General features: G+C 39.6%; 1 protein-coding gene across 1 annotated transcript in view; it reads right to left on the bottom strand.

Annotated features, from left to right (window-relative positions):
- Window positions 1-13,660, bottom strand: part of LOC133851109 (uncharacterized) — a 33,656-nt gene extending 19,996 nt beyond the window's left edge. The window contains exons 1-8 of the mRNA XM_062287422.1: window positions 13,489-13,660; window positions 13,299-13,354; window positions 13,153-13,186; window positions 10,444-10,542; window positions 10,208-10,356; window positions 5,039-5,077; window positions 4,541-4,633; window positions 4,088-4,186 (exon numbers count right to left, since the gene is read on the bottom strand). Coding sequence (XP_062143406.1) covers window positions 4,088-4,186; window positions 4,541-4,633; window positions 5,039-5,077; window positions 10,208-10,356; window positions 10,444-10,542; window positions 13,153-13,186; window positions 13,299-13,354; window positions 13,489-13,561 — 642 coding nt within the window. The 5' untranslated portion in view covers window positions 13,562-13,660. The remainder of the gene's footprint in view (window positions 1-4,087; window positions 4,187-4,540; window positions 4,634-5,038; window positions 5,078-10,207; window positions 10,357-10,443; window positions 10,543-13,152; window positions 13,187-13,298; window positions 13,355-13,488) is intronic.
- Window positions 13,661-17,651: the final 3,991 nt, after the last annotated feature.

Below are 17,651 nucleotides of genomic sequence, written 5' to 3' on the forward strand. Positions count from 1 at the left end.
GTAAATGGCCTTTTGCAACTTGCACACATGATGAGGATAGGAGGAGTGAATGAAACCCGGTGGTTGTGCCATATAGACATCTTCAGTCAAGAGTCCATGTAGAAAGGCATTTTGGATGTCTATTTGCTACATAGACCAGCCTGCAGAGTAAGCAATGGATAAAACAGTTCGAATTGTTGTTGGTTTGACCACAGGGCTAAAAGTCTCCCCATAATCTATCCCGGCATGCTGATGGAACCCCTTAGCAACCAACCTTGCCTTGTGACGTTCTAAAGTACCATCAGCCTTTCTCTTTAACTTAAAAACCCATTTGCAGCCAACGACATTATTGGCTGCCGAAGGAGGGACAAGAGACCAGGTTTGATTTTTAAGTAAAGCATTAAACTCAACCTGCATAGCAATCCACCATTCACTGACCTTGACAGCAGTAGAGAAGCATGTGGGCTCTATAAGTGCTGATTCGGCAAGTAAGGCCCGAGGTAGAGGATATCTAACAGTCCCATCAGTGAGTTGTCGAATTATGCGAACATTGTTTTGAGATCTAGTTCGCATAGGGTGAATACGTGAAGGAGTCAGTGCTGATTGAACAGCTGGTTCTGCAGGAGAGGAACTAGGAGGAGTAGAAGAAGAAAGAGTGGCAGGAGAGGTGGGAGACAAGGGGATTGGAGGAGAGGAAGCAAAGGAGCTGGGGGAATTAGGAACCAACTCTCGGGTAGGAGAGATTGGAAGAGAAACAGAGACTGGATTTGAGGAAGAAGTTTCTGTTGGGAAGGATTCTGAATTGGTTTTGGCATGAGAGAAAGGAAACACTTCCTCATGGAAAATGACATCTCGAGAAACAAAAATTTGACCAGTTTCGGGATGAAAACATTTATAGCCTTTATGGTAAGAGCTATAACCCAAGAACACACATGGTTTAGACCGAAGAGAGAATTTGTGAGAGTTATACGGTCGAAGATTAGGAAAACAAACACAACCAAACACCTTTAGAAATTGATAATCAGGAATTTGAGAGAAAAGTTTTTAAAAGGGAGAAATATTTCCAAGCAAGGGGGTTGGTAACCAATTTATTAAGTAGCAGGAAGTTAAACAAGCTTCATCCCAATATTTCTTTGGAAGAGAGCTATCAACAAAAAGGGCCAGGGTTGTATCAATGAGATGGCGATGTTTCCACTCAACACACCCTTGCTGTTGATGAGTGTGAGGGCAGGACACACGATGATTAATACCAATTGTATGGAAATATTTGTTGAGATTACGATATTCGCCACCCCAATCAGATTGGACACTTTTAATTTTGGTGTTAAGGAGGCGTTCAACCATAGTTTGAAACTTTAGGAAGACAGGCATGACATCAGATTTAGAGGAGATAGGATACACCCAAGTAAATCTACTAAAAGCATCCACAAATGAAACATAAAAACGATTTCCATGTATTGAAAGATGTGGGGCAGGGCCCCAAACATCGGAATAAACCAAGTCTAAGGGATTACAAATAGTAGTAGTAGAACGGGAAAAGGGCAATTGATGACCCTTGGCCTGTGGACAGGCAGTGCAAGGTGCAAGGGCCTTATTTGTTGAAACGGGAAGCTGAAATTTGGAAAGAACAAGGTTGACAATCCAAAGGGCCGGATGACCTAAGCGTTTATGCCAACAATTTGATATAGTCCTCTCACCAACCAATGCTTGGGATGGAGATGTGGGCACTTTCGAGGGGAAGAGTTGATAGAGACCATTGTTAAGTTGACCTTGGTGGATTGGACGTTTGGTCTTACAATCCTTGATAATAAAATGAGAAGAGTGAAATTCAAAGAAAACAGAATTTGCAAGAGCAAATTGGTGAACTGAAAGGAGATTTTTGCATATAGTAGGGACATGAAGTAATTTCTGCAATAGGAATGGACAATTAGAGAGAGATAAGGAGGCAAAACCAGAATGTAAAATAGGCAAACCTGTACTATTCCCTATGCGAATCTGATCTTGGCCAGTGTACTCATCTGCTGAGAGATTCAGATTCTGAAAATTATTTGTCATGTGATGTGTTGCAGCAGTATCCGGGTACCAATTTTCTTCAGGAGGCAGGGAAGGCGAGGAGTAATAAGCCTGAGCATTTGAGTATGCTGGAGGAGAAGGGGCAGCCAGAGCAGGGTCCGGTCGTTGATAACATCTTGGAGCAGTGTGACCAATCTTGCCACAGAGTTGGCAGATTGGCCGAGAAAGAGCAGCAGGGTCTTGGGAAAAATAATGACCTCTGCCTCGGCCACCAAAAGACGGTCCTCTGCCTCTATATGTGGTGCGACCTCGACCACGATATCCTCTCCCACGATTCATGGGAGCCCGAGTAGAAATATTAGCCATTGGAGGGGAAACCTCAGTATGGGAAAGATTGTGCTCTATCCTCATCTCGTGAGCAAGTAGATGACCATAAATATCATATAAGGAGAGAGGATCCAACCGAGTGGTGATGGATGTGACAAAAGGATCATACTAAGATCCGAGACCAGTAAGAAGGTAGGAGGTGCTTTCAAAGTCATTGAGTTGCTGTCCGGCAACAGCAAGATTGTCACACATGGCTTTAAAGGATTGAAAATACTTTGTGATTGAAGAGCTACCTTTCTTGGCTGTGGCAAGACGATAGTGAATCTGCATAACCCCTGAACGAGCTTGGGAAGCAAACATGGAGACAAGAGTCGTCCAAAGTTGATGAGCAGTGGCTGAGCCGATGGCATGAACTACTAATGGTTCAGTGAGCGTGGAGATCAACACGCTGAGCAGCATCTGGTCACGTTGACACCAGAGAAGGAAGTTGGGATTAGCCATGGTGGCAGGGGCACCAGGAGTGGTGCTAGTATTCGGGATGGTCTGGGCTGGAGGTGGAGTGGTACCATCCAGGAAGCCATACGCATCATTGGCTTTAACAAAGGCCAAAATCTGAGTTCGCCAGCTAGGAAAGTTGCTGTTGGACAGCTTGATATTCAAGGTATGGTTCATATTTGGGACGGTGAAGAGGACGTTGGATGAAGAAGACTTGGAGGAGGAATCCGGGGAGGCAGACATAATGATGATCGGAAAAAAAAAAAATTCTGGAGACGTGAGTCTATAGTTGCTCTGATACCATGTAGAATTTCAGAGTATATTGGCTTTCAAGCTTGCTCATCTAGTGAGCGTGTATAGGATTATATATAGAACATACAAGGTAGTATAGTTTACATGATAAGCCTTAGCTTATAGTATTCTAATCTAACACAAACTCTTAGATAGAAATCTAATTACAAGTAAATCTCCTCTAGATAATCTTATCCTTATTATCCGGTTGTGTTATCAACACTCACTAGGAGGTTTGATCAACCGGTAGTCTATCAGCACATTCACTAGGAATCTTAAGAGATTGAATCACACTAGGAGTATGCTGTGCGCTAATAAACCCTAAGCATGATGCACTGTGTGATTGCTATTAGGCCTGGATATCCACTATTATCACCTACAAGGTAATGATTATTTTTTGTCTAGCATCACCATACTGATAAGTCTGGAGGAAAGACTGGCCCCAAACCTCACTAATTTATGGCTGATAAAAGTATAGTGGAAAATCATTCAAGTCAATAAATTTTTAAAAGTTTTACCTTCCATATCTAGTCCACTTCCATTAAATTATGAAATAAATGGTAAATCAGTAGATTTATGGTAGAGGTCCTCAGATCATCTCCAACAGGTCCATCAGGAAAATTTATTGACATGAAAGTCAACCTGTACACAGTGGAATAATATAGTCTACATAGCTAACATTTTTTATAGGTGAATACAGCTCACACAATTGAACCCATGATCTCACCCTCCACCCCTTGTTTCATAGGGGAAGGAGATGCTATTTGGTCCAAAGACCATTGACATAGTCCCATTTAGTTCACAGTTAAGACATTTCAACTGGTACAGGTATCTCACAATTGCAAGCCTTGGCTACTTATCCAATCATTGACAACTGCTTCAATTCAACAAGTTTACCTTGTAAAACAAAGATCACAAATATATAGTCGAAGCACTGTGTAACTTGCATTCTTATCCCTCAAGAAAGAAGTTATAAGCATACCTCAGAGCGCAAGGTGTGAAAGTACCCATTTAGAGCATATTTAGAAGCCGAGTATACGGCCTGACCTGGTGCAGGTGTCTTTCCTGCAGCACTGCTCATCTGCATATATAAGTGTATATCAAAGAAATAATTTGGATTCATCTCTCTGTAGTCAGGTAACCTACCTATCAACCAGTACAGCTCAACAGAAAAATCCTGAGTCATGCTTAGTAAACAATAAACATAAACAACCAATTACCAACTAATCTTAGACGAGTAACATATCTGCAATAGTTTTATTTCCTCGGAAGATGTCAATCCATAAGGTGTCCAGGTGAATTGATAATTCAGCTAATCAAAGCCATGGGGCAGGTCTCACAACATTAAGCAAATATCATCCAACATATTCTTATATAAAAATCAATGCCTTTGGACCCAAAAATAGACATTGATAGAACATTAATTTCCACGTACCACAACAAAATGACCCCTCCCCCGCTCTAGCATGAAAGGCACCAAGAGCCGTGTCAGCGATATTGTCCCCAGAACATTTACATTGAATGTTTCCTACTTGCACGACAGAGAAATATGATACTTCAGAAGGGTAGTATAAACAAAAACAAAAAAAAGGACCAAACATAATTTTAGTAACCCTGGGTAAATTTGTCCTGATGGTTAGACTAAATTTCTGTCTCTATATAGGACACGAGTATGTAGGAAAGCTAAGGACCCTCTTTTTATCCTCCCAAAGTTGATTTGTCTTTCAAAATCACCATTGAATCAAAATTCAATAGTGACCCACCCCAAATCCAATGATGATTTTAAAAGCCACATCAATTTGGGAGGATAAAAAGATGGTCCCTAGCTAATTACTCTAGGCAATAGATGGCCCAATAACTCATAGCAACAGCAATGTCCAAAGACCAGACTAGGTCTAACCATCAGTACTACCCAAGGACACCCTTGTGATACCTTAAGGCTTTCCTCGGTAACATCCAAAGCTGACGCTTTCTGAGAAAATATTAAATGTGTAAATGTATGATAAATATATCGCGAAAGGTAGTAAATCACTGCAACATAGAAGTAATATATTAACAAATTTAGTGAATCAAGAAATATATGCATGCTCTAAAGACATAGAATGTTCTCTGAAGTATTTTGCCACTGAAAATACTGCATCTTCAACTTACATCTTATAATTCAATTTTTCTTTTTTATAAGTAAAAAAGATATCATTAAAAGCGTAAGGCGCCCCAAGTACACAAACAAGAAGTATACATGAGAAAACAACTAACTAGAGGGAGAAAAAATAACAAGAAAATCATGATAACTAATCACCAAATAAGAAATAAAAGCTTCTGTCTAAAGATACAAAGCATTTAAAAAAATAAATAAATAAATAAAAGACTTCAGCTCCTCTAAAGTCTTCTTACAGTCCTCAAAATTTCTACCATTCATTTCTCTCCATAAACACCACAAGAGGAATGAAGGTACCATCTTCCACACAGTAGTACTCCGAGTGATCCTAGCAGTCCACCAACACGCATATAAGTCATCTACTCATCTAGGCATAACCCAAGACAACCCAAATCGACGGAAGAAAACATCCCATAAGGCACCAATAAACTCACAATGAAGGAAAAGATGGTCTACACTCCCCATTCTTTTTACTCATACAGTACCTATCAACCATAATGGCATGTCTTATCATATTATTTATGGTAAGGATCTTTTCTAGAGCTGCCGGCCAAGCAAAAAAGACTGCCCTCAAATGAACTTTAGCCTACCAAACACTCTTCCAATGGAAGCGTAAGCCATCATTGCGAGCCAAGACATTGTAAAAGGATCTAACAACAAAGACATCTCTTTTGGAAAGGACCCACCAAAGCTTGTCTGTCCCTTTCCATCTCACTCTAGCTGAATACAACATTGTGAAGATATAGGCAAACACATCCACCTTCCAATCATGAGCCGCTCTAGCGAAACTTACATTTCACTAAGTGGAGGCACCCGAAAACTCCAAGTGAGTCGCAATAGAAGCATCATTTGCACACACAATGCCAAATAAATATGGAAAGGCGTCCTTAAGAGCCATGTCCCCACATCACAAATCATGCCAAAAACTAATCTTGAAGCCATCTCCCACCTCAAATTTAGTAAGGTTAGAGAACTTCTCCCAACCCCTCCTAATATACTTCCATAAACCCACTCCATACGTCCTAAGAGGCTCATTAGAACACCATTCACCCCACAAACTGCCGAATTTAAAGTTTACAAACACTCTCCGCCAAGCCTCTCTCTCATGCACATAGCGGCATAGTCATTTCCCTAAGAGAGCTCGATTGAATATCAACAAGTTCCGGACCCCCAACCCTCCTTCAGAGATCGAAGAACAAACCTTTGACCAACTTACTTGATGATATTCGAACTCGTCACCTAGCCCATCCCAAAGGAAATTACGTTGAAGCTTCTCGAGACGGTTTGCAACACCCGCGGGAAGAGAAAAGATGAACATGAAGAACGTAGACAAATAGGAAAGTGGACTCTTTATAAGGGTAACCCTACCACCCATAAACAAATACACTTCCAACTAGTCAAGCGGCGATCTATCTTTTCAATAATAACGTTCCAAATAGAATTTGCCTTATAAGGGGCCCCCAACGGAAGACCAAGATACTTCAAAGGCTAAGGGTAAAACCCACAGCCCATAATACATGTCAAGTGTCAACCCATCCACATCAACAACATCACCCACAGGAAACAAAACTGACTTAGCCAAGTTAACCTTGAAGCCCGAGACAGCTTTAAAACATTAAAACAAGCACCACAAATGTCGTAGATGATCTAGGTCAACCCTACTAAAAATCAAAGTATCACTCACAAATAGAAGATGAGAAATATCAATCCTTGTCCCACAGAGAAGCTAGATAACAGTCCCCCACTCACTGCAATTGAAATCATCCTACCCAACACCTCCATCACAATAACGAACAACCTAGGGGATAAAGGGCCCCCTTGTCTCAAACCGGGGGAGCTACCAAAAACTTCAGTGGGAGTGCCGTTCACCAAAACCGAGAACCGCATCGTGGAAATACAATGAGCTATCCAAGAGCATCACTTCCCCCCAAAACAACACATCGTCATCATGTACATCAAAAAATCCCAGTAAAAATGATCATAGGCTTTTTCTAAGTCCAACTTGCAAAGTACACCCGGCTCCCTAGATCTTATTCTACTATCAAGGTATTCATTGGCAAAAAGAACAAGATCTAGGATCTGCCTACCCCGGATGAAGGCATTCTGCGACTTAGAGATAATCTTCTCCAACACCATCTTTAACCTGTTTGCAATAATTTTGTAAATGCCACTCACAAGGCTAATTGGGCAAAAGTCTTTGGGATCAACAGCTCCTGGAATCTTTGGAATGAGGGCAATGAATGTTAGAATTAAGACTCCTTTCAAACTTACCACTAGCATGGAAGTCATGAAAGACCTTCATAATGTCTTCTTTAACACATCCTAGGAAGGTTGGAAGAACTCCATATAAAAACCGTTAGGGCCCCACGCCTTGTTACCATTCATTGCTTTCATTACCGCCAATACCTCCCTTTCCTCAAATCCTTTCTCCAAGCAAATAGACTCAGCCTCCCCAATAGAATCAAAGGAAATGCCATTCAACAAAGGTCGCCAACTAAATTGCTCGATATACAACTCTTTATAAAACTAGACAATGTGCTCGCTTATCTCTACTCGACTAGAAGAAAATATGCCATCGATCAACAAGGAATCAATGGAGTTCTTCCTCCTATTGGAGTTGGCAACTTTGTGAAAAAATTTCGTGCATTTATCACCCTCCTTTAACCACAACACCCTAGATTTCAGCCTCAACTCACCTCCTTCATGAGAGTGGACTTCTCTAACTCGCTTAAAACTTTTGCTTTCCTCATTCTCTCCTCGTGGCATAATGCCTTTTCTTCTTCAATGATATCAAAAGCGCAAACCTCTTCCAAGAGGATCTCTCTCTTTCTCCCTACATCGCCAAACACCTCCACATTCCATTTCTTTAAATCAACTTTCAAAGCCTTGAGCTTGTTGGCCACAATAAAGCTCGAAGAGCCTAGGAAGTGATAAGAGTCCTTCCACAGTTTCGCTCTATCCACTAAATTCTCATACTTCAACCACATGCTCTCAAATTCGAAGTACCTACTTCTCCTATGGAAGTCACAACAATCAAGGAGAATCGGGAAATGATCCTAGTATAGCCTAGGAAGTCTTCTTTGGGACACACCCGGAAACTGAGCTTCCAAAGTTGGGTAAGCAAGAAATCTGTCAATCCTAGACGAGGAGGGAGACTTCTGATTATTCGATCCAGTAAAAGTACCACCAACAAGAGGGAGGTTCATCAGGCCCTGATCAAAAATGAAATCAGAGAATTTCACCATAGCTGGGCAAAAGCATGCTACACAATGCACGGAGTTCTCACATCAAGGAGTAGATAAGCAGACACTGCGAAAAAGCCGTATGCACGAGGCAAGCAATATCTCTCATTATGGAACCTGGTGACATTAAAATCACCCCCAATACACCAAGGTAAGTTACACCAACTGAGCAAGCCAACCAACTCATCCCAAATGAGCCTTTTATCCCTATCAGCATTAGGGCCATAAACACCTGCACAAGCCCAGGTAAAATGATCTTCAACATTTCTAAAGGTAACTCCTCCACTTATTGTGGTGTAGTTGGCGGGAGCAGAATACGCCACTCTTTGAAGATGAAGAGACATCTATGGTGGAGTTATGGAAGCGGTTGCTCAATACATTATATATTTGGATAGCGTCCCATCATAACTTGAATGTTTTTACTTATCTAGATTTTTTAAAATTATTCTATGTTCGTCCCTTTTAGGGCCTCTCTTGTATACTTCCCGTGTATAAGAGTTGCGCCCCTCTGCACCTAAAGCCCCTCTTGAATCCAAATAAACACCAATCCACATGATGGAAACCCCACAACTACGCACTACACTACAAGACATAACCTCCAACTTGGTTTCTTGAAAGCAAACAATCTCAACTTTCCAATCTCTAAGTAAATTTCTCACCCTTAGGCATGTATCCCCCTCATTCAGCCCTCTCACATTCCAAGATAAGATCTTAGGCTTCATTAAAAACTGAAAAACACCTCTCCCTTGCACTAGCATAGTTAGAAGTCTCAAATTTAGAATCATAATTTATAGGGCATTCCAACCTTTTTAACTCCCTATTGCCTTTAGAAGTGGAACCCGGCACCATATGAGGACGACCCGCTTCAATAACTGTCAAGATTGCCATAAACTGCTCCTCGTAGCCCACACACAAGACCCCCATGACACGATGAATTTCCTTTGCTGTTTGAAAAACCCAATCTGAATGCTTCAACCTGAGACAGCCAGATTTCCCTACTGCAGCCGGGGAATAGGAGCTTAGGGGTGGTGTACACATCGAGGCTTGTTCTCTATTGAAAAGATCCACAACCCGGCAAGGATCCGAGTCAAGCACAAATTAACTTCTCCACCCAACACAGCCCAACTCCAACCCAAACAAAGAAGGGAGAGGAGGATCTACTCCCTTAAACACCGGTATGACTTATCTCCCACAACAGACACGAAGAGGAGCAAGCAGCGGGATCGGCAACTGGGTCAACAGTGGGGACAGCGCCAGCAGCTGGTTCTGTTTAGGTAACACCTGAAAGGGATTAAGCCACAGGGGAAAGGCGAACACCGGGGGATCAGTCAGGGCTGTACCCATAGCTGGCAAGTGGGGAGGTGAAATCTGGGCAGGGCCACCACCAAGAATAATTCAATTTACAACTACCAAATCTCCAAGAGCACTAACATACCAATAAGAAAGCTTCACTCCTTCAGTATGATACACGCTACATTCACAGTTCACAAATCAAATTACTTTGGCTCCCTTTGCTAGTTGAGAAATTTAGATTTAAGGAGATAATTATAGACATTTCAGGTGATCATCATGTTTGCAGTATAGGAAGATTGTTGAGTGATACTTCATTGTAAATATTCCAAATCTTTTAACATGGAAAAGCCGATTCCGTTTAGCTTCAGAAAGCAACTTCAAATGAAAATAGAAGCAATATCGCACATACAGGACGCTCAAAAGCTGCATTATGGATCATATAATCAACACCAGCACCCGGAAAAAACGATTCTGCTTTCTCCACAGCCTCTTTGAGAGAATCTTCCCCAGATGTCAAATCCAACGGTAAAATCTTCACTTCATCAGGTGCATGTTTACCTGCAGGCATGCCACCCACATAATAAGAAAAGTACAATATTTGAAAATATTTGAAAGCTTATGTCAAGATTCAATGAAAGGGCATACCAACGAGCTGCTTCTTGACTCGCTCCAATTCAGCTTCATTCCGTGCAGAAAGAATAAGCTTGGCACCTAATCTTGAAAGTTGTTTAGCAAGAATCTCCCCTTCACACCCAACAATAGAATAGGAAAAATGAGATTACATATTGATTGTTAAATTACCAGTTGTCCCAAAAACTTATGATGATAAGAAGGCACAAATTTAATCATTTAATTAAAATTATGGCATTCCTCCTCACGTATGGATCTAGTCTTCAATAAGTAGAATCTCACATGTTGAATATTTTAACTTAATGGAAAGTACAATATGAATTTAAGACCTCTACTCTAATACCATGTTAAATCACCAATTGTCCTAAAAGCTAAAACTAATAAGAAATTGTGAATTTAATTATTTAACCAATATTCTAACACTTATTATGTGAAAACAATAATTGGCAAGAACAAAAAATAAATATGGTGATTATCAAAAAATTAACAAGGATTCCACAACAAAGACCTCAACATGTTGACTGCACACAAAAGAAACAGAAGATGAGTCTTTGAATAAACACTTAGTACTGATTTATCATTCTCATTTTTTAGTTTTTATTATTTTGATAAGTAATTTAGATTTTATTAAAGAATACGGAAACGTTGAGAATACAATATATATGCAGACTTCTCCTACAATCCATCATTTACAAGAATAAAAGAAGAAACTCAATGAGAACAACTCAAGGAAAAGAAAAAGAAATGAGGAAACAAGAACCCCCCAAAAAAAGTAAAATCCAATGGAACAAATATAGGACCTTGCTTTCTGTAATCAGGCCAGTATTCACCAGGTTAGATAAATCACCACCAGTGGTCATGAATACCCACAAGCCTTTAGTGCTATGAACACCAACTGCGTTCTCATATCATGACAACAACAACAAGGAACCTTCTCCCCTTCAACTAGGGTGGATGTCGGTTAAATCAGTGTCAGTAGGGGTATTTTTGAATTTCAAACTGAAATAGTCGGTTAAATCCGTTAATTCACCGATTTTTTCCGATAAGTACCACTTTCAAAATTTTCGGTTAAAACGGTTAATTCGGTAAGTTGGTATATAGTCAGTCGGTTAAGTCAGTTAACCGGTAAAAAAATATATATATACCAATTACCGAACCGACCCGACTTCAGTATAAATTTTGTATTCTGAATTTCGATTCTTTTGGGAGGCAGTAGGTGGTTCAGTGGTGGTTGGGGGGCGGCAACCAAATATTTTGCCCACCCCTACGGCTTCAACCATGCGTCCATTATGACAGCCGTCATCGGTGCAAATTTTGGCTCTGGCCTAACCCTTACGGATTACAACTGGTCGTGAACCAACATTCCTGCCTCATTGGTACTGGTCGCATGGAATCTTGTACAACCAACCAGCACTTCCAAGATTCGATGCAACAAGTACCGAGGAGGCAGCTATTGGCTTAAGTTAAGCTTTCGTGTTCAGGTTGGATACTTTAACAGCCATCACTTAACTCAACTCACCATCTTTAGGCATGAAAGCATATGTGAATAGATATAAGCAGAAACCAGCAACAATCCCAAATTTTTTTTGTTTTTGTCAACTCCCAATCTTAGCACGTCACATCTTAACCATAAATAGACCACCAATTAAAAAGCACTAATAAAACAATAATTATAGAATAGCTAGAAGCCCCACCAACTGTAAATGTGGATAGCAGCAGTATTATGTCCTCAGTCAATGGTTATAGTCTGCCACTCTGCCACAAGAAAACTTCAACTCCTCTCATATAATGGTGCAGTAGTAGATCAGAGACAGAAGCTCAGAATAGCCACTTTCAATGCCTCCAATTACAGTAGTTTTACAACAACAAGAGGGAGCTTCTAGAATGATTAATGAGACCAATAATGGTAATTTCCAGACATAAAGGACATATGGCACACCAATTGTATCACTTTTACATTTTAACTTGGAAATTGGGATGTGTTTCATTGGCTCACAGAATAGCAAAATTATCCATCAAATGTTGGAAAACTCTGCCTGTATTTTGCATTTGCATAAAACAGAAAGCCCCAAAGCAGTACTTTCAACACAACTTGAGTTCGCATTTTCAGGTGTGGAAAGTACTGCATCAATTGGGAGAAAAGGCAGTTGACAATAATTTTCTCCCACTGTAGCAAGCCAAAATAGTAATTTCCTAACACATCAAAGTTCCAAATCAGACAAATACTATTTCTTTGTTAAAATCAATGAAACTGCTTTAGCAAAACTTGCCTGTCTAATTTTTACAGCAACGATATCATCGTAATCACCAATATTAGTAACAAATTCACACAACCAACGTATCTGTCATCACCATGATAGTAGCGATAAAAACAATGGTTAAACTAGCAATGACAATAAATGCAGCTGATGAACATTTCAAAGCATCCATGAATGAATATTCCTAAACCGACTTCAGATTAGTTTTCTAAACAAAAAAATCTGCTTTTAAAAAGCAAACGCATATATAAATTCAATGAATTTGTACATAACTTCTACATTGACAAGTTACAAGTTCGATTCAATAAATATATATATATAACTTGAACTGAACATAAAAAAGGCATCAACATGAACATCCAATCGTCACCATAAAACATCTATTGCTCTCTGTATAAGCATAAATTCAAGAATGATCAACCGTATTTGACATTGAAACACAATATAGAACATAAAAACGGCATACCGATTCCGCGGCTAGCTCCAGTAATCCAAACAACCTTGAAGAACATTAAAATAGAATACCTAAAAGTATTAATTAAGGTCTAAAAACAATAATACAGTGTAAGAAATGAAGAATTTAATTCCCTGTATCAAAATTATTTCGGTTACCTTATCTTCAATTTCTTCGCGCTTTACATGCCTTTTAGACATCAAAGTGAAATCCCCTACAGAAAAAAACAAAAACCCGCGAATTAAACTACACGTAGAGCACGGAATTTCCATCTTCAACAGCCAAATTAAACTGCACACAAAGAGAGAGAGAGAGAGAGAGAGAGAGAGAGAGGTTCTGTGTAATTACCATCAGCGGTGATGAATTTGAATGAAAGGAAGAGAAAGAGAGAAATGAAGAAGAGGGAAAGCAGTATGGCCATGTTTGATGTTTCTTTAGAGTTTCACTGTTTCAGTTGAGAACTTGAAAAGATTGGTGCAGGGCTAGAGCTCAAATATTTCATAGCCCACAACTTTGAACTTGTTTTGACAAATGGTTGTAATTTTATAATATTTGTTTGAATACGAATAAAACATTATATAAAGTATGAAAAAGTTTGGAATTATTTTATAGAAAAGTAAAATAATTTTGTTTTGTAGTGAATTTTTTTATTTGGATAATAATAAAAAATTATTAATGTGATATAAAAAAAAAGTGTAAATGTTTTTTATTTGACTTTTTTCGGAGAAGTGAAAAAAATAGAGGGGGAATAAGAATTGTTTGCCAAACAACTCAAAGATTTTGGATTTTGGATCCTTTCCGAGGTTAGTAAAAGGCCGTTACATTTTTCACTTCGTATTGACAAGCAATCACAGTTGAGAAATGTTATGTATACCTAAACTTTTACAAAGAGAATCTTAGTAAGGCTCCCTTTATAAAAGTTTAAGCACACGTAGCATTTTCTTTTTTCTTTTTTGTTTTTGTGTGGTTTATTTCATTTCTGTTTTTTTTACAAAAGACATGACTTGGGTCCAAATCCTTGTCCAATCGTCGCGGGCTGAGCAGAGAAGCGTCTTGGAGTTGACCTGTTTCTCAAACCCAATTACCTACCCAAGTCGAATGCTTACTATTAGGAGTGTACAACTGGTTGCGGTAGCGATTATTAGCTCATAACTGCAACCACAACGTCCTCGATTCTTCCTATTTCAATAACCGCAACCACAACCGGCCTACCAATTGCGATTTTTACCAACCGCCAGCTATTCAGTTATTTTAACTCGGTTATTAACCGGATAACCGATTTTCATATATATTGAATTTTTCAAAAAAAAAAAATTAATGCTTTTCTGTTTATGATATTACCCATGTTCTGTTCTTGCTCCTTATTTGATTAATGTTAATGTTTCATTTTATCTTTCACATAACATTGGAAGATATATGCTGCAATCTTATAATTGTATATATTTTTGGTAATCAAATGTAGAATTCGTGCTAATATCGATTAAAGCCTTGCAATATCATTAGATGAGTAATCCCGGTTTCATCCCTGATTTGGCTTGTATTATAGGCAGACATGCAATGGTTCTTCTGTAAGATTATCTAATTCTTTGTGATCTTCCTATAGCATTATTATTCTAAATCAAATTTGGAAATTTTTATTTAAAAACCAACAGGTGTTATGAGTGGTTCCAAGAACTCCTAAAGGAAGGGGTGCTTTGGGAGAAATGGACCTTTGTATTGTTATTTATGGATTTCGTTTCCATGTGATGTTAATTTTAAATTCATGTCGCAGTAAATTTCCAAAGGAAGAGATGGTCAATAGATGCATAAAAAATCACCAAAAGGCTCCAGGTTCTCCGAGGCCAAAAGTGGGAGAGATTGATAATATACATGCATATTTTATAAGTAAATTTAGTAGTAAGGCGCCATTGAGTCGTAATGCGCCCCTGAGTACACTAGAGGTATACAACAGGAAAAACCTAACTAGAAAAGGAAAAAAGAAATAAGAAAATCAGCAAAGCTGATAGATAAAGGATACAAAAAAGCCATCGACCAGAGATATAGCGTATGGAGAAATGACTCTAACACCTCCTCTAGGGAGCTCTCTAGGTTCTCAAAACACCTAAGGTTTCTTTCTCTCCAAATACACAAAAAAATACAGGTAGACACCATCTTCCATGTTGTAGCGCTCCTTGATCTTCCAGACTTCCATCAACAGGCAACTAGGTCTAGCACTCTCCTAGGCACGACCCAAGAAATACCAAAGCGAGAGAAGATGTTGTTCCATAGAGTGGAGGCCATATCACAATGCAGAAGAATATGGTCCACTGATTCCCCATCTCGCTTGCATAGGCAACATCTGTCAACAATGATTATGTGTATCTTCCTAAGATTGTCCAAAGTAAGGATTTTACCTAGAGTTGCAGACCATGTGAAGAAAGCTGCCCTCGGGGGTGCCTGAGTCCACCACACACTCTTCCAAGGGAACCGAATTCCTTTGGAACATGTCAAGGAACCGAAATAAGACTTAATCCTAAACACACATTTATTGGAAGAGACTCACTTAAGGCTGTCAGCCCGATCTCTATTCACCCTGGTAGAGTGTAAAACTTGGAAAAATGAGGCAAAAACATCTACTTCCCAATCATGTGCCTCTCTAACAAAGCTCACGTTCCACTGAATGGACCCACCCAAAATCTCCATATTGACAGCCACTGACGCATCCTTCACTCGAGCAATACTAAAGAGATCAGGAAAACTTCTTTCAGAACCGTATCTTCGCACCACAAATCATGCCAAAATCTAGTCCTACCCCTATCCCCCACCTTATATCTAATAAATCTGGAAAAGGTCTCACATCCTTTCTTTATGTTCTTCCACAACCTTACTCCAAAAGCCCCTACAATCTCACAGGAGCACCACCCACCCCACATACTACCATACTTGGAATCCACCGCAACTCTGCACCAAGCATCTCTATCCATACCAAAGCGCCATTACCATTTCCCTAACAATGCACAATTGAACAACACCAAATTTCTAATGCCAAGGCCCCCTTTTGAAATTGAGGTATAAACCTTTGCTCAACTCACCAAATGATATTTAAATTCTTCGCCCATCCCACCCCAAAGAAAATATTGTTGTAGCTTCTCAATGCGTGTAGCAACACTCACCGGAATAGGGAACATAGACGTGCAGTAGGTAGGTATGTTGGAGAGAGTACTCTTGATAATGGTAACCCTCCCACCCTTGAAGAGGTATAACCTTTTCAAACTAGCCAACCGATTTTTCATCTTCTTGATTACTCCGTCCCAAATACGAGTGGACTTGTAAGAAGCCCCAAAATGAAGACAGATACTTCACTGGCAAAGAAGCAACCTCACACCCTAAAATGTCGGCTAACCTTCCCACTTGAACGACATTCCCCACTGGAATTAGATTGGATTTGGCCAAGTTGACCTTTAAGCCCGAAACAGCCTTAGATACGAGAAAGAGACTTCGCAAATACCGCAACTGGGATGAATGAGCATCATAGAAAATGAAAGTGTCGTCAGCAAACAAAAGATGCGAGAAAGAAGCATTACCCACTCTAAAGCCTTCCAACAAACCCCCACTAACTGCCACTGTAATCATACGACTCAAAGCCTTCATAACAAACACAAACAAAAGAGGAGACAAAGGGTCCCCTTGCCTCAAGCATCGAGAGCTACTGAAAAATCCGTTGGGCGAACTATTGACTAGCATCGAAAACTTCGCAGAAGAAATGCATCTAGCTATTCACGAACACCATTTACCCCCGAAGCCGCACCTCCTCAACATACATAAAAGAAAATCCCAATAAACATGATCATAAGCTTTTTCCAGGTCCATTTTGCAAATGATGCCCGACTCCCCTGATCTAAGTTGACTATCAAGGCATTCATTAGCAATAATGATTAAATCAAGAATCTGCCTCACTTTGATGAATGCACTATGGGATTTGGAAATAACCTTATCCAAAACTGTCTTCAATTTGTTAGCCAACACTTCAGCAATAATCTTATAGATTCCTCCCACAAGGCTTATGGGCCGAAAATCTTTGAGAGATATAGCACCAAGAATCTTTGGAATAAGCGCAATAAAAGAAACATTCAAACACTTCTCTAGCATGAAAGTCATAAAATACCTCTATAATATCTAAGTGCAAAACCTCCCAACAAGCTTGGAAGAAGGCCATAGTAAAACCATCAAGACCTGGCGCTTTGCCACAATTCATAGCGAACATTACATTCCTAACCTCCTCCTCCTCAAAGGCTCTCTACAACCAACTTGCTTCTGACTCCATAATAGCATAAAAGGAAAGATCATCTAACCGAGGCCTCCAACTATGCTTCTCAGAGAAGAGATCTTGATAGAACTGAACCACGTGCTTGCCTATCTCAACTGGATCAAAAGAGATAGAATCTCCAATCAATAAGGAATACATAGAGTTGTACCTTCTTGTTAGTATTTTTATTGGCTACATTATGGTTAAAACAAAAACACTTTATGTA

This window comes from Alnus glutinosa, chromosome 12 (assembly GCF_958979055.1).
Source record: "Alnus glutinosa chromosome 12, dhAlnGlut1.1, whole genome shotgun sequence".
In the NCBI taxonomy this organism is placed as follows: Eukaryota; Viridiplantae; Streptophyta; class Magnoliopsida; order Fagales; family Betulaceae; genus Alnus; species Alnus glutinosa.